We start from the raw sequence: 18,145 nt of genomic DNA, 5'->3' as shown, positions 1-18,145 counted from the left end.
TGTCGCTTCTTATGGCATCATCGTTGTTGTTTAGCCACGTCACAAATGCATATGTTCAAACAGCTGTTGCCTTTTCATACACTAGCGGACTAATATGATATTTAGTCTAATCTTTGGGCGTCTTTAGACCATTGAAACACAGACAGCAACAGGCTGAAGGAACCTTTTGGGTTCTTGAAAAGCAGGGACTTAAAGTTTTGGGTACTTTGGGTGGAAATGCAACTTTGGATATTAGTTTATTTGAAGTGTCCAAAGCTGCAATAAATAGTTTGTTGTTTGTTTGTGTCCCATGATATTTTTTGGACCATTAAAATTTGAACACAAATCCTTGTTAAGAATGAAAGAAAGAAGCTCCATTAACATGAGCGTTATCTTAGAGCTCCGTGGTGTGTTCAGGTTCCCTTCAGAGAGAAAGATGAAGGTCTCAGGTCAGTGCTAACTAGCTGGTTGTTTATTATAGATGAGACAGGTAGACTTACACTCTGCTCTCTGGCCGACACCACCTGTACCTGCGCTGGTTATAATACATGTTAATATATGTGGTGTTTCACTATTTTTTTGCAATTACTTTGTCAGTATAAAGAAATTATATAATAAGTACGTTGAATGTCAATGTCTATGACTTTCGCTGTGTGTGTGTGTGTGTGTGTGTGTGTGTGTGTGTGTGTGTGTGTGTGTGTGTGAGAGAGAGAGAGTGTGTGTGCACTATCGATAGCACGGATCTATAGATATTCTCCTGCAGCAACATCACCAGCAGGATCTAACACTTTAAACTGACAAGGGATCAATACAGGCAGCTACATGACCCATTTACACTCACACACATACGCACAAGGCCTCAATCCATGGCCCACTAACACACTGGGCTCACATTTCTAATCCCAGATCAATAAAATGGTGGCAGCTCACCAAAGATCTGACCGAGCAGCTGATGTTGCAGAACTTTCTCACCACCTTCACAGCTTTCAAATACTAATACAAAATACCTCTGTACTTCTTCCTTTATTGATAAAGCCAAATGTCACATAAGAATCACAGTGGGCTTCACAGGCCGACATCAGAAACATGTCCTGATCCATCCTGCTACCCAAAAAGCACTTGTATAACTTTGTATTTAAAAATCAGTTTTGATGTAGCGAATAAAGAAAAGCTTCTTCAAGATTTCAGTAAAACGTCACCCATGTTGGACAAACTGGTGCACTTGTGGTGTAAAGCAGTTGCATGTGAAGAATCAATAAAGCCTTCAAAGAAATCAATAAAGAAATTGAGCAATAACCAAAGATAATAATCACGTTCATTCAAAGCACTCAGAACATATTCTTCTGCAGAGGTTACACATGCTGCCAAGGTTGTTAAAAAAAGAAAATAATTAGAATTCTTAACCTGAAACTAGGTTTAATCTGAAAACACATACAAGGTTAAAATTGACGAAACTTTATGTGACTTCTGCACTCTGTGTGGGTTTCTTGTACCTTTGGCTACAGTTGAACAATATGTTCAAATACTGTGTCAAAGCAACGATGCCAACAAGACACTGAGAGGCGGTTAAAGGAAAATGTGTGTAAAAAGACAAATTAATTACTATCCATCAGTATCAGGACTAATAGTTTACTGACAGAATATGGATGATTAAGTTAAGAGGTAAAACAAAATCTGTTTAGCAAACGATCATACAAATAGTCCTTCACTGGTATCATCCACAAACAACTTGGACCTTCATTCCTTTTGTCCCAGGGCCCAAAGTTTAATTTAATTTAATTTAAATCTAATAAGTAGGTCTTGAGACATTCCACTCAGTGGCATAGTAAAGGAACAATAAAATATGACTTCCTTTGTTGAGGTCAAAACTGTAACATTCTTAGAATTAAAAACTGGCACAAACTGTTCCCGAGTACGGAAGCCCTGAGCGGATAAAATACATGTGATTATCATTTTGGCTTTAATGGTGCAGCTCTACATCCGAGAGCGACTTATTTTAGAAATAGAAAAATAAACTCCTCTCGTCTTTGGAATATCTGCATTGCAATTTTCTTTTATTTGTTGGCCAAGACTTTTACATCTGAGATGCCGTAAGTTAAGCAAATGCATCTTTTGCGTTGAATAAATTGTGCACACATCAGGACCGAAACTTTCTTTTACACGACATAACCTGCTCCGGAGCAGGTTAGGTGTTCAGAATTAGTTACCATGGTGATCTACCCTGGTAAGAAGTAAACCAGCTTTGTAGTACTGAAAACTCAGAGTTAACTCTGAAGCTACCTCGATTAGAGCAAATCTTGCTTTGTAGTGTTCCCCCAGGACATGCCCTGCTGCCACTGCCCACACTAATGAGGTCAGTTAAGCCTGTTTCTGTTTGTTTTGTGCTTTTGCAGCTCTGGGGACACGAGTTATGATCATCTGACGTTACGGAGGTGCAGCACTGTTATCTCCAGATAATGAGATAAATAAGTCTGGAGAAAACAATCGAAATGACTCGTTATCACAGGAAAACAGAGGAAATAAAATGTATAGATGCATGTCAGCTTAGGGCTTCTGTACCAGGTAAAAGAAAAAATAAATTAACTTTGTTCTTAAATGCAGAAAAATGCTTTCTTATACTTGGCACTAAAACTCTTCTGTTCCTTAAATACTAGTTTATGAATGCTTTTTGTCAGATGGAGGAGAGAGTTGGAGGCATGTAAAGAGCTCATTCTTTCCTCTATAGTAACTCCTCTTCTTTCTTCTCTTTGTTTTTTCTATTGATACAGGGAACATTAGCACTCTGAGACCCCTGTTGTTCCCCTCTAATTGGCAAGACCTCAGGATGACTGCATACACACATTCACACACACAACCTTAAGCAAAGGAAAAAATAAAAGTTGGCCCTACTGTCTGATAACCTCACAGTCCAGCCTCACCCCTCCATCACACACACACTGACTGTTGTCCACATTGTCCAACATCCACCCAGTCAGGGTGTGTGTGTGTGTGTACTAAGTAGGCCAGAGGATATGAAGTTCAAAACATCCCATGTAGGCTCAGGGCTTTGTTCCTCAGTTCCCACGGTAACCAAGGAGGGGTAAAGAGAGACGGGGAAACGGGCTGGAGGAAAAAGCAAGAGGGAGACTTCTGCTGAAGTTACTGCACAACAATAAAACTCACTCAGACAAAAGTGTCCGAGTATAACCGACACTCTGCCATCAGACGGAATGAGGTTATGAAACGAATGACGTCGTTTGACGCAGCGATGTCTGCACTGTAATTCTGTCATTTCTTTCAACAATAGAGCTTCTTGTGTCCCAAACATTCCTGGTTCGTCTCATGTATGTTTCATTTTGAGGTGATAAAAGAGCTTGTGTGGCTTGTCATTTACAGCCCGTGCAAAGCGACTAAAGCATGCCCTTTATCTAACAGCTCATGTCTGTGTCACTTAGTTTTGTCAATGTTGCATTATTTGCTAAATTTGTAGCTGCCAGCACGAAAACCAGGATCTGTCTTGGTGTAAAAATGAAGATTTGTACACTGGTTAACATGCTGAGATGTGTGACCAATCCATCACGTGAAAGATCTCTCTGTCAGTAATCAGTTTAAACACAATAATCAGTTATGCACACTAAGGATATGGTGCATTTCCCTGTTTCATATCATTGTTTATTATCTTTTACACAGTTGAGGACTTATCCTTCTATAGACTCAGAAATGGTTCTTTTGAACCTGGGTCCTAGATAAAGTCGCAAACAGACTTTAAAACCTGCAAAGTAACCCTTTCAAGAAAATCTGTCTGATCAATGCATGTCAGTTAAAAGTGCTTATTTGCTGCTCATAGTGTTTGACAACATTAAAGGCAGGATCACTACAGAGACGGACCTTTTTGTTGAGGTAAGATGTTTTTTTAAAAAACCAGAAACAGCCGTTACATCGCTCTTTTCAAAGCCACCAGACTCCATTGACAAAACCAGTAATTTAACCCTGCAGAACACAGAGTAGCTTTTCTACCGCTGCCAGGTTTGGTTACTGTCTTTGTGTAATTGTGTGACTTTGGTGTTTCTAAAAGTTTGTTCGGATCAGAAAATAACGTATAAAAACTAACTGATCGAGGCAGTGGAAAGCTCGCAGCTGCTGGGTCTCTGGGTGGTAAAATTAGTGTTTTTGTGAATGGAGTCTGGTGGCTTTAAAGGTAGCGATGTATCGGCTGTTTGTGGTTTTAAAAAAGGATCTCACTCTTAAAGCAAATCATTAGCTTGTTAAGTGATTATGATGACAAGAAGCTGAAACCATCTTTATTTGGTTATTGGTTATTTAATTAATAAACTGTCAATCAATTAATCAGTCCCTTCTTCGAGCACTTGGATCGACCAGTTAGACGTTAAACCCAGCAGGAGTCTGAAAAGAGTAAATAGTTTAGTATTCAGAGCCTGTGAGATCGAGTTACTGTGCTTTGTGCAACGGAGAGGGAACAGAAGGGAGGTGACTGACACCCCCTCCCCTCCCCACACACACACACACACACACACACACACACACACACACACACACACACACATACACACACACACACACACACACACACACACATAAATGGTTAGTGCTCACTGGGGAGACGGGAGAGTCGGTGGGCCTGCCTGTATGTCTGCTGAGACATCATCTAATGAAGAGAAAGACAACACCCAGCCCCATGTGTCTATCTGTGTGTGTCTCTTGTTCTCGCGGCTGATCCTAAACCAAGTCGCATTCTGAGGCTCATAACTCATTGACTTAAGGATATACTGAGGTGTGTGCGTGCACATGTTTGTGTGTGTGTGTCAAGGCCATGGTGGTTAGAGATTAACCATCATGCACAGATTAACCCCGTGCTGCCCAGAATGACCCACTTCATGCAGTGTACACACAATCAGTCAGCAGCAGATGTGACCTTTATTGTGTCTGACGTGAACGAGCTTCACATAATTAATGTTGTTGTGTTTTATGTGAGGCACAAAAATAAAGACTGACTTTGTTTGGATGAGGCTGCAGGATTACATCTTTGTGTTAATTTTTGACCCAAAATTCTAATAAAACTCTTTACTTCCCATAAATCAACGTCTAGACCGACGCTGGTGGACTAAAAACTATTAAAAATGTAACAAGCTCAACTACAGACTTGTCTTGTTCCTACATGAAATAACATTCACTTGTTTCTAAACCGTTCAGCTTTGTGGTCTTCCACAGGCGGTTTCGAAGCACCAAATAAAAGCTGTGTGGTGGTTTGTTGTCATATTGTCGAACAATCTGTCTCTAAGATCGAGAATGACTTCCGGGATCAGAATTTGCTCACATTTAGAGGCGTAAGCTTTATACGTTTGTTGGACATTACCTAATGTTTTTTAATCAGTGTAAAAGCTGTTATACTTTTACCATAAGTGAAGAGCTATAGTGTGCTTATAGTAATAATGAAAAACTGCTGGCCACATGACGACATGCAATCAGCCTAAAGACATCTGATGGACAACCCTTAAACGATACGAGTTGAGTTGTCAGCTGTACAATGTGGACGACGCCTGCTAACCAATTGTGTATAAAATAAGCAGCAATTGGGACCTCACCTCAAGTCTGTGCTACTTTTAAACTTTCTATTTTTCATTGCATTCAGGCCATAGATCTTTTTACGTTGCAATTCTGCCTCAGCGCTGCAACGAATCTCCGCTGTTATGTCATTTACATTAGACCAATAACGCCGGCGTAAAGCTGCCACAGTGTGTGTTTTTACAGCATTCTGGTGTAGCGGAAGCAGAACGAGTGCGGGGTCCAAAAAGGCGCGTGCTGCAAAGACTCACACACGGCGCTGTTTCCTCCTGCTGGCTCCGCCGTTTACACCGACACTGTTTTGCCTCTGTTACGCCTCTGATGCCGGCTGAGAGGCGGAACGACTTCGTCCCAACATTACGCCTCTGTGCGTTTCACATTAAAGATGGGGCGCAACAGAGGTGTAATAATCCCGCCTTTAACTGGCAGTGTAAAAGTGTTTTTTTGGCTCACTTTGTTCAACATTTGAGAGATTGTTTGCCAATTTTCTACCTGACTATCTGAGTAAGCTTTACTCAGATAGTTGCTGCCAGTTGCTGCAGAAGTTACGTGTTTCTGGGGCGCAGCTGCACAATCTGATGTTCTTCAGGCACCAGCTAGATGGTGGCCTTGAAGAACTAGAAGCTATTTCAGCTTGCATTTCAAGTCTCCTCCTTGATGGCATCCGAACATATAAGTTTATGAGATGTTACGGGCAAAGATCATCTCACTAACTCGAGATTCAGCTGCAGTTATTGAAGCCGGAGTATACTGCAGAAGAAATGCAGCAGAGCGAGGCCCAGGTGGTGGCTGCTGGTGCGCAATGCATCCTGGTACATGTAGGCACAGGTCCACAGGCAGGGGAACTCAGCTTTCTGTCAGTATAGCGCTCACTCAGGAATTTATTGCTTTAATTAAATACATTTTCCATTAACACTAATTGGACATTCTCTAATAAACATGCAATAATCCTTTGAGAGATTAATAACACCAATAAAACAACTATTGTATACATGCAATGACTACATGCAAGCAATCCTCTTTCATCTCTGTGTGGGGTTAGAGCTTAGAGGAAGTGTGTGTGTCAGTGAGACATGACTGCAGCTCAGCCACATCAACTGCATCTGAGCTCCTTATCTCCGATTCATAGAAAAACACACTGTGTGCATGCACGCATAGAGGATTTATGCCTCCGACCGGCAGCTGTGATTAGCTTTGAGAAGATATAACATGACATGATTGACTTCACATTTGTATCAGCTCAAACAACACTTTTCTTTCCTTTGTTTTTTAAATCAAATTCATCCTCCTCTCTCATTTATAAAGCTAATCTAACCAAACGTTATCTGATAACAGGTTGCAAATGGTTCTTGTGGTGTCAGCCAGAACAAGTTGCACAAGAAAGCACCAATTTGCTTTGCTGATAATCCAACCTGAGAAACGTCTCACAGATATTTCTCTCTCTTCCTCCCATTCAACACACTCAATCATCCAAAAAGCTGCAGACAAGGGCCGACAAATGTCAATGATGCAGGACACACAACACAAACTAGAGCCACAGGCGCTCATTGACGGCCAACTGTCAGCCTGGTGACTCAAGGCCCTAATAAGGTTGGGAAAATAAGATGCTAACTCAGGGCCGACTTCGGTCGAGGTTCTTGGACAGCTGATCTCTCCCCTCCCCTTTAGAAGACGTTCATGTGAAGAAGAAGCAAGCACTTTTAGGAGGGAATTCACTCAGCGACTGTGCAGCTTTTGCGCCTGCTACACCTGTGCAAACGACACAAAAACACCTAATTCTCGAAGCACACACAAAGTGTTAAATGCACCCAAAATAGGACTTTTTGGAAAGGGCCTGGAGCCGTTACACAGGACAGGAAGTATTATATCTGGCCAAGCTGCTGTTTCAGGCCCTCACAAGATATGGAGCTGTGTTACAGACAGTGATACAAGTAAAGCACCTGTCTAGTCTGGACTTTACAATAAACTGTTTGAAGAGCTGCCCCCTCCTCTCCCTGCTCATCATCACTCTGTGCATGGAGCTGAGCTCCGTCAGTGTGGAGCACCAATTTACTTTGCTGATAATCCAACTGGAGAAATGTCTCATAGATATTTCTCTCTCTTCCTCCCATTCAACACACTCAATCGTCCAAAAAGCTGCAGACAAGGGCCGACAAATGTCAATGATGCAGGACACACAACAAAAACTAGAGCCACAGGCGCCCATCAAAGGCCCATCGAAGGCCAACCGTCAGCCTAGTGACTCAAGGCCCTAATAAGGTTGGGAAATCAGATGCTAACTAAGGGCGAACTTCAGCTCCGTCACTGTGGAGCTCAGTTCATGCCTGAGAGCGCAGCTCCGTGCAGCAGAGAGTGGAGGTGCAGACAGCTTCTCTCCACAATCAGACACAAAACAAGAGCGAGCTGCACGGCTCTGCGAAACTTTAAGGGCGTGTTTGCGCTTGAATATCATCAGAGCAATTTACTTTGTGATTCAGACGTTGAGACGGGGCAGAAAGTGGGTGCAAATGATGCATGGTGCAATTTATATCAGCGCCTGCAATTCATTCTTAGTGGACTTAAAGGAAATTCTTAAACTTTGATTCTATAATTCTTAACAGCGAAATAGCTTGAATACATTCTCTATCGCCTTTCATGCAGGACGTCTTGAACCAAGCAGCAGAAAAGGCTGCAGGAAGCTTCTTGCGAAAACAAACCACTGTAAGAATCCATTGTACCGTAACTGCTGTGAATCCAGGCTGAAAACAGCTTTCCTCCAGACAAGGAGCAAGCGACAAAGAAAACAAACTTCTCCGAAAATATTCCATAAACTATTTCCCTCACCAAAACACCACTGCCCAAAAACCAACAAACAAAGTTAATTTTTCAGGCTTCAATGAGCGAAAACAGAGGAAAGTATGAGTGGGATCTGTGAGATAAGAACATGTTACAGGGTTCAGTTTTTAGAGACACTGGATGTTAATTAACAAGTATTAGGTTTCTTTTATGATGCAGTTAGTGTGTTTTACAGAACTGAAAACTTCATATATTACATAGAAATCAATATGTCATATCAGATAACACGCTGGGCTTCACATTTGCTTAAAACCTGTCCCCAATGATCTGAACAAACTGTTACTTCCTGCTTGCATTGATCACTGCAGATTATTCCGCTCAAGCAAGCAACAAAAAAAGCCGGCCGACAAGTTCAAGTCGGATCCATACTGATGTAAACCATCATCAAAGCAGCCTGTGACTGACACACACACACACACACGTTCATGTGGTTTAGGTATGTATATAAATGAATTGATGTGTGTGCTAATGCCTTTGAGGCCTGTGAGAGTTGGTAACCTCTCAGCTAAAATAGACTCGCCAGAAAACACATAGACAGTAACAGGGCTTAAAGAAAAACACATATGCACCCCGCAGGACATCGAACATCAGCTGATGAGACACTTAAATGCTTCATCTCTAACTAGAAGGACAGACAGAGACTGAAAACAATTAATTATTCAGTAATATTGGTTTAAATACTATAAAAAAGTGAGTTTGGAGCCATTTACCCAGAGATAATGAAAAGATTCTACATGGTTATAAGACTTACAAAGAAAAGACGTTGTGGACACTAAATGTACAAAGAAGACAATGCTGACGACCACGTGGCTGCAGTTTGACCCATGAGCACAGTATTATCAGAGTGTGTGTAGGTGTGTGTGCGTGTGTGTGTGTACCTGGTAGTACGTCCTGATGTGTCTGGTGAGCACGGTGAGGTTGTGGAGGCGAAGCGACACATCATTGTTCACATTCTTGTTGAGCCTCTGATTGGTTGGGCTGGGGTCACTATGGAGACACAAACACACACAACAAGAGCGCTTTAGATTGACATTAATCGGGGCTATTTAAGACAAAGACCATTAAACACGCACACACACACACACACACACACACAAACCAGTTTGAGGGTAACTATTGTGCTGCAGAAGGATTTATGATCACATACACACACGTCTGTGCCAGACTGATTTGCATATGAACGGGGGTGGGGGGGTAACGATGTCTGGCTGACCTGCTATGACATCATGACATCAGTCTGATGTCAGAGCTCGATTCAGGCTCGAAATGTTTTGCTGATTGGGAAGACGCCAAGACGACTGGCTCGGTTTAAAAGTCAATTAAAGAAGGGCACATTGAATCTGAAACATGGCTGAAACTTTCATCCTCTGCTCATGTTTGGAAGTTAATGTCCTACTTTATAAATGTCAATTAAACTGCTGTCAGTGCTTACAGGTCCACTGCTCAGATCTCATCCTGCTTTCTTTAACAGTCATATGGATCACTCACTTTAAATGTTTGCAAAGGCGGCGTGCAGTTAATCACGTCGTCTGACACCTACCCCCCGCCAGCAGTTTCAGGCACTAGAAATAACTATAAAATAATAAACAGTATTGTCGCTGGTGGTCTCGTTTCCTTTTGTAGGTCATAAAGAGTCATCAGAATTAATTTCAGCCTGTTTCATATCCAGTGAAAAACTCCTCAGCAGCTTTAACTGGGCTAATATGGGCACAGAGTGGCCCCCACTTCCCCGATCTCATGTAGTTCATATAAACAAGAGAGTGTTCTTCAGACACAGGTTAAATGTCAAAGTACAGTAGCAGCAGACGCTTATTAAGGTCCAGAGGTCATTCCCAAACAGCAAACCACTGTCTGCTGTAAGGTTTGTATAAAGTCTGTGACTTTATAAATCAAAAGACTCATCTATCCCAACAACTCAAACAGAGACATGTAGCTGAGGGGGAGAAGTGTGTTGCACAAGACAGCAGCAGCCTGAAAACACACAGCCGGAAAGACGCCAACGTGAGCAGCAGAACTGGATTAAAATCTTAAATCTGTTGTGGTGTGAAAAACAACAAAGATTTTAATTTAGGCCGTGTTTCAAAGCCCTAAGTGACCCTGGATAATCTGAAAGCACAACTTTTACTTTGCATTTCTGTTTTCCTAACTCTAACTGACATGATTATCCCATTATCAAAACTGAATTTCTCAAAGATTAAATCAATAACCGTAAAATTGTGTATAAAACACACTTTTAATACTTTGTTTTAATCTAAAAGGTGGGCTGCGTCCTATATGCAGGTGCAACAAATGTACCAATATAAAATGCCAGTGCAGCCGCCGTCCTCACAACTATCATCGCAACCGTAGGCTGAGCTCAACCACCGCACCGGTAGATAGCAGGAGTGCAAACTCCACATGGCAAAAACAGATGGTAAGCTGTAATTTGTGTGTTTTTGTGTTCCCCTCTGGGTTCCCCCCAAAAAAGACTGCGACTTATATTCCTGATTTTATGGTAATCCACGAAGAGTTTCAGCTCCAATTACTGGCTGCTTTCATTGCTTTAACTAAGTTGAAACAAAAATTCTTATATCACTGTCCCATCTAAGATTTTTAACTTCACACTCAAAGTTAACTGCTTCAGGTGTTTGCTCTTCAAATGACGCTCTAACTTCCACAACTTTCCCCAAACTATCAAACACAACACACTTTAGAGTAATACACATGTTTTGAACAACTTCAACCACCAGTTTCAACCGTTTCTAATGTTTGAGCTGCAAATGATCTAAAGCGAGCATGCTTCATTTAATCCCAGTCAGCAAGCCAATCAATGAAACTGTCACATCAAGATGCCTCTGCCCCTGTTCACGTGTATTTTTCTAAAGTTCTGGCAGAATTATAAGTGAACACACCGACTGATTTACCAACTGTCTCTTCATAGCTCTCCTTCTGGCCTCCTCCTCGTCTGTAACCCACTTTCCCATAAACCCCTACCACGTCCTAATCACCCCCCCAGTCAGCCCAGCCTACATTCAGAGTGTGGAGAACAATGGCCTGATCGTCATTGTTTCTGAAGACAATAACTAACATATGAACATGTGGTGTGATTGGGGACAGAAGGTCGTCTGGGAGGGAGAAGGTTCGGATTCCACAGAGGTCTGTATATGTCATTATTATTACTGTGGACAGCATTACTGTCCTGTGGGCCAAATGCTGTCTGGGTAGGTTTGATGATTCTAATATATTTTTTACTGTCAGCAAATCCCCAAACAAAGACCAAAACAACAATGAATGTCTCATGTTATCGGGGCTTAGTCACAAATACGACTGTGGTTTTCAGCCTCTGGGAATAGTCCCCCTGAAAAAGGATTTTTGATTCTTTTCTGAGTAACATTTGCTAAAACCTACAACGCCGTTCTGTTATCAAACTACTGGGCCTTTTCAACAAAACTAAAGCTTACTGACAAGCAGGATAATTTGTGAGTATTTGCATTACTTAAACCAAATTCAGAATATTCTCTCATCAAGTTATGTTGAATAAAACCTGATCGACAGCCTGCCTGACTTCTGACAGCTCTGTTAGCTTCACAACTTTCTCCAGGAACTGTTTCTCAATTAGCTTTATTGCTTTTTCCAGCAACTTGAGGTTAACCAGTTCGATGAGCGGTTAGCTCGGATCAGTACCAGGATTTCTCCAATGGACACCAAGTACCGGCGTTCTGTGTCAGCTGTGGAGCGCCTGTCCATCGGTCTCCGCCGAGTGGTAGTTTCACTGTATCTAGCAAGTCACACATGGGCTGAAATCAGTCTTACAACAGCGCTATGAACCCAACATGAACAGATTTAACTGAGATATAATGACAATAAACAGTTTGAAAGGATGCCGAACTACACCACAATCTCGGATCCCATCGGCTATAGTCTGACGACGATAAAGCTTCTGGGGACAACGGTGAACATGCCGGCCGTGTAGCCGATGGTCAGCGATAAACGACTGCCAGTCAAGACTTCCTTTTCCGCGTGCTGCATTGTTTACAGAAAAATAAAAAATCTTCTTGTGATCGACTTTAATTAACGGCTCTTCAGTTTGCTGAAAGAACAACATCATGATGCAGATTAGGAACAACATGAAGCTTTGTCAGGTCTGTCCTCAAGAGGAGAAGAACACTTATTTTAAAATGCTCATTTGATGAACGGAGGTCGGTTCCATCATTTATGATGCATTCGAGGATACCGGGAAATCCGAACGCTGAAGAGCTTTTGTGACACAGTGTCAAGGGAATTTGTCTCAAGTTAAATTTTTGATGTAGAACAGATTGTTAGCTGTTAGCATGCAGACGTCTGTTTATAGAGATTAATAAGAAGGAAAAGCGTTGTCAGATGACGCTGATGGGAGCCGGGGTGTCATTACGGCGAATTACGATCCGCCTGCTTTTGCTCTCCACTGCAGCCTGCTGATACGTGATTGGTCAATATAACTCTACAAGCGTACTACAAACGGAAACCAGAACACTTGCCATCCCTAAAATCCACGTCCCTGCCTACACATTCTATATTTCTACGTAGAATCTTTAAATAGAGATTAATTACACCATGATGCAGATTTGTGAAAAGTCTGATTCAGGCTTTGTCAGCTCTTTCTGCAAGATGAGACAAGCTAACAACTTTTAAAAGGCTTGTTTTTTTTTCAAACATTTATGATGCAACTTCAGAACATTAAGGCAATCGAAACACTGATAGGCTTCATGTGAATTTCTTGCTCGAGCTGAAAAAGAAACAAAACAAGCTGCACAAAATTGCAAGTGGCCCATATTCACTTCATTCTTGCAGCCATCAGAACATTTACATCTATTTGCATCTTTTCATTTAGTTTGTACGTATGTTTTTCTAATCTTTATAGAAACAGGAAGTCCTTTTCTCTGCATGAAAAAGTCACTTTGCTGTTGGTCTTAACACACAGTCAGAGACGGGTTATACTTTCATGGGATCTTTTGACAGTGAAAAAATAAAGTATAAACCACCATTACGATTTGAAATCTGGAACAGACACTATCAAAACTTGTCCTAACAAACTTGTAGTATAAGAAATATCTCCCTTTGAATAGCCTGATCAAACTAGCCTATATGAAATGTACATCCTGCACTCCTGTTCTAAGCCAGGTACTGTTGCGTCATATTACTGATTCTCTGCAGTACCAACTTCTTGACTTTGTGTATCTGAAGATAAACCTGCTTCAGCCGCTCTTTTCTACCCCCCTGTGTGTCTTGATGCAGACTTCAGCAGAACATCTGGCTGTGACGTTTTCAACCTGAAACGAGCAAGTCAGGATGTGGTCGTGTGAACACACACACACACACACACACACACAGGAAACACCGGATTAACTCACTTACCGCTCATATACTCAGTCCAGACACACACAAACACACACCAAAAGAACTTTTTTTCACTGACTCATGCTAATTAAAACTCTCAGTCTGTCTTTAGTGTGTGACCTACATGTGGGTCATGATCTTGTGCAGGAAGACGCCGTCCACCAGCTCCATGAACATGTTGACTCGCTCCTCTGAGCCAGCGTCTTCACAGGGGCCCAGAGGACCCAACGTCCGCACCTGCACACAAGAGAAGAGGTCAACCACATCGCAACCAGAAATATTCACTGAACTCTATAGATGTGTTTTATTTTAACTTAATATGCTGGTTGACATCCTGCAGCAAGATTTCTAAATCATGGTAGATTGACTGGGTATCTTTAAGGTCTCTTTAGTATAAATAATTCTCTCATTGTGCTTCCACATTTACTCACTGAGCTGCAGCAGAGAAATAGTAACACAATTTTGGTAGTAAAAAGATGGTTATTCTGATGATAACCGACTTACTAAACTTTATCTCAAAGTCAGCTGCAATGTTCATTTTTCTGCACGAGAACTGTGGACTTTGTCTCCCAAAAACATAAATTTAAATTGCTTTTGTAACGTCTTTGTGGCCAGTATGAAAAGCACAAACAATAAGAGTGTCCAATAAGCCTTTCAATGTGCGTAAGGGCATGTTAGTGATGTTTAAAATAGACTTTAAGATATTGGAACCTTTCATTAAAGAGCTATAGTCGCATTAAAATAACAAAAACAAAACATTTAATATGTTTCCAACCTTTCTGTATTCAGGGGGTTTGCTGAGAGTAACGCTCGCTCTCTGGGAGACGCCCTGCTCACGCTCACAGAGTGGTGACTATAGTAAATATAGTGACACAGCTGGAAGCTGCCCAGTAAAGCCACAGTCTGATCTGCTGCCCACTGGAGCAACTCCACCGCAGCAAATTGGGATTAAAGGCCTCGCTAAAGAGGAGCGCTACTCTTTGATTTTCTTCCCCCAAACTATCCTGAAGTCTGGTTAAAGAAGTAAGAACCTTCTGGGCACAACACTCATGCATTGAATCTAAAATAAAGGAAAAAAGAGAATGAAAAACAGAGAGTGAGGTGAAAGTTGCCCTGTGCCGTCCTTAAGCTCTGTGGTAATTGTGTTTGTATGTCTAACAAGGGCAGGAAAAAACCTTTTTGACCTGTCAGGTCAAAAGGATGTGAGGTCACAGGTCAACAGGAAGTACCACAGCGTTAATAGGCTGTTGACTGCTCTGCTGCTTCTCACAGTCTGGGCGGAGAGTTTTTATTTGTCAACATGGTGATTAAAATAGGTGTCAAATAACATGGAAGACACTGAGCTCCATAACAGAAATACAGCAGGGAGTACAGTCTCTTATATATCCTAAATGTCTTTGTATGCATCACTTGAGAATTGTATTCTTCCCTAACAGGGAAAATGCAGTTAACATAGTTTCAATACAGAGCATGGAACTGATATGTTTGTAGCTATATCTTATTTTCAACTCTTGTTCCTAGTTGGGCTTTGACAGCTACACTGCAATTAAAATATACAGCTTTCAGTACCATAAAATCACAATAAACTACAGATATGGAAATACATAGTCCATACACTTACACATCTCAGTTATTTTAAGTAGGCTATCGTAAGTTTAAAGTGAATACAGCTCTGGTTTATTTTGCCAACAAGTATATTTAAATATACAGAAAAGAGCTACAAGACCAAAGTACTACTACCATCATTACATATGCGTGTACATTAACATATGCGGGAAAATAATGTGTGCAAAACACACACTCTTTATTCTCTATACTCTATTTTACTCTATATAAGGTTTTAATAAGTTTTTACTCAGTTTTATGTGAGTCATATTATTAAAATAAGCTTCAGTGCTTTTTGTCTTAGTAAAGATAGTGACTGTTTTTAAACACATCCAGCCCTTGGATATTGAGCAACACAGCGAAATGCACCCCAGGAGAGAGCATATTTGGGTCAACGTTGGGTGAACAGCTTTTTGTTGGTACAAGATGACGAAGAGGTGAATAAACTTTTTAAAAACTGCAGCTGTAGCCAGTGAGGCAGAATAAACAGAAAAATAACTTTTTCTTTCAGATCGTATGAGATCATAATTTGGAAAGTCCCAAAAACACCCTGCACCCGGCTTTTATATTGAAAATCTTCCTCTTGTCATTGAAATATATCAGCCTAAAGTTTTAATCTCTGGGTTTATAATATGATAAATTAAATTAGTTGGTATTGGGTAGTCATTTTGCTCTCCTACTCGAGCTGAGGCCAATGACTGTATACGGCTGAGAGACAAACAGAGAAAGTAAAACAGAGACAGAGGTCAGCCGCTCGCGTGCATCATCACAACTGTGTGTGTGCGCGTGCTGCTCCCACTCACCCACACCACCAGCGGAGACTCCATGAAAGTGGCCAGTAACTCGGACAGAGTCACATCCATGGTTGTTGCGATATCGCTAACCGATCACCAACAAATCATCAATCCACCGGTCAATCAATATCCACCGCAGGCTCGCGCTGGGTCTCCACACAGGGCAGAACAAAGCCCCCGCGAGGCATCGATCCCCCCCTGCACGAGCTCTCTCCCACACCACTATTGTCTCGCGCTGTCCCGTTTCCCTAAACACTGAGTTTAAACTAAAAATCACTTTAAATATGAGTAAAAACTTTTGGAAATACTCCCTCAAACGCCCACATGCACCCTGGAGCCAGTTTCGTTCATTTAGCGGGTAAAAATCCAGCTTATTTTCCGGCTGAAGGTAAAACACTTGATCCAAACTTCGCAGGACAGTTGTTCACGTTGCCAAGGATACACGACTCGGACCGTAAAGCGGCGAAGCCGCCGTGAAATAAGAAAATGATGATGTAGTCCAAGTAGAAAAACGTAGTTTGCGCAATAGAAGAAAGCAGAAAGTGTTAAAATAGTTATTTCCGTTGTTTCTACATCCCCAGCACGACACTGCACCTCTCTGCTCTCCCTCTCTCCATCAACCTGTCGGTGAAACCATCAGGGAAGATTGACTGATAGGAGAACTGTCCAATCCGCTTCTGCTACAAGCGCGGTTCCCGCCCCTTGCGACAAACTAGCCAATTACAGTGCAGAGCTTCAGTAACGTTTCTTCTCAGATTCAACCGGCCAAAGAGTTTAGACGGAACAAGATCAAATATCATAGGAAAGAGTTAACAGAAAACTAACTTTTTAGGGGGAACTTTTATATTAGTGGATTATTGTCAGTAACACAAAGTAAAGAGTTTTAATTTATTACATTATTTTATAAATATTGGTCCTATAGAGTTAATATTTTCTTTTCCTCGTATTTAATTTCACTGCATAAAGTTTGGTATCTGAAATGATTTTATCCAGCAGAATAAACGTTTATATTTAGAGACTCTGACCTGATTTTTACGTTTATGATGGGCAGTGAATATATAAATAATACATAAAAAGGAAAATGCACATAATCTGTATAAGGTATACAATAATTATAATCATAATAAAATATATATACTCAGCACACTAATATGTATGAATAAATATTACATTTGTAAGAATTTGATAAATAGCATATTTATGCCCTCCTGGGCTTTTGCTTGTCTCTGAACAGAACAACACCTGTCTATTCTGTTCTTACCTCTATGCAGCGACTGGGCGTCGCCTGACCCATATATGTCATCACTTGTCTCTCTTACCACGCTGTGTGTTTTTTGTTTCTGGCATCCTCCATGATAACATCTGTCACTTTATTTGAACAGCGTTTTAGTTTTTAGGGTGAATTCTTCCTTTAAACCAACACGCAAATGGTTTGGGGGTAATCCTCTTGCTCTGACCGCAGACTCTCGGATTCCTCTTCAAACAGGTTGAAAAGGAAACCAAAGATCAGCTCAGATCAAAGAACACAAAGGCCAAATGCAAAACAGCAGCAACTGATAACTGAACAACTTCCATTTTGCCTTTTGGACTAAAATCTGAATAAACCAAAATGTTTTTATATGTGAAAAAATACGTTTTTAGTCTTTAGCTTTTTATGAAGGCATCTGGTCAACTTGTGAAGGCAAACATTTAGTGAACACCTTAATCTTAATTAGAAAGTGAAGATAATTTTTTTATGCTGGTCTCAGTTCAGTCTGACATGTGGAAGAATAAAGGGTGGAGATTTTATTACACCTGTAGAAATGACTCATTTCTTTGGAAGGCTGCTCACGTCCAGATTGTACTTTTAATTTGGCATGATCAAACAGGAAACAGAAAGTTTAGAAACTTTAAACTGTCCAGAATCAGAAAAAGATACAGTTAACAGACGCTATTTCGGCGAAGACGTGGCTTTAGGAGGGTCATCAGAGCTGTGGACATTGTTCCACTTGAAACAAATTGCACATGGCATCAAT

The 18,145-nt window shown here is 41.2% G+C and overlaps 1 protein-coding gene across 1 annotated transcript in view; it reads right to left on the bottom strand.

Moving 5' to 3' along the window:
* ccdc88c (coiled-coil domain containing 88C) overlaps window positions 1-16,546 on the bottom strand; it is a 52,352-nt gene extending 35,806 nt beyond the window's left edge. Inside the window, exons 1-3 of the mRNA XM_069661307.1 lie at window positions 16,140-16,546; window positions 13,856-13,968; window positions 9,255-9,363 (exon numbers count right to left, since the gene is read on the bottom strand). Coding sequence (XP_069517408.1) covers window positions 9,255-9,363; window positions 13,856-13,968; window positions 16,140-16,199 — 282 coding nt within the window. The 5' untranslated portion in view covers window positions 16,200-16,546. The remainder of the gene's footprint in view (window positions 1-9,254; window positions 9,364-13,855; window positions 13,969-16,139) is intronic.
* Between the last annotated feature and the right edge of the window lie 1,599 nt (window positions 16,547-18,145).

The sequence above is a fragment of the Semicossyphus pulcher genome, unplaced genomic scaffold (genome assembly GCF_022749685.1).
Source record: "Semicossyphus pulcher isolate SPU_LCO1_2020_fin unplaced genomic scaffold, fSemPul1.0.p SCAF_14, whole genome shotgun sequence".
Classification (NCBI taxonomy): Eukaryota; Metazoa; Chordata; class Actinopteri; order Labriformes; family Labridae; genus Semicossyphus; species Semicossyphus pulcher.
Note: the sequence above shows the minus strand (reverse complement) of the source record. Positions and strands in the feature narration are given on the sequence as shown.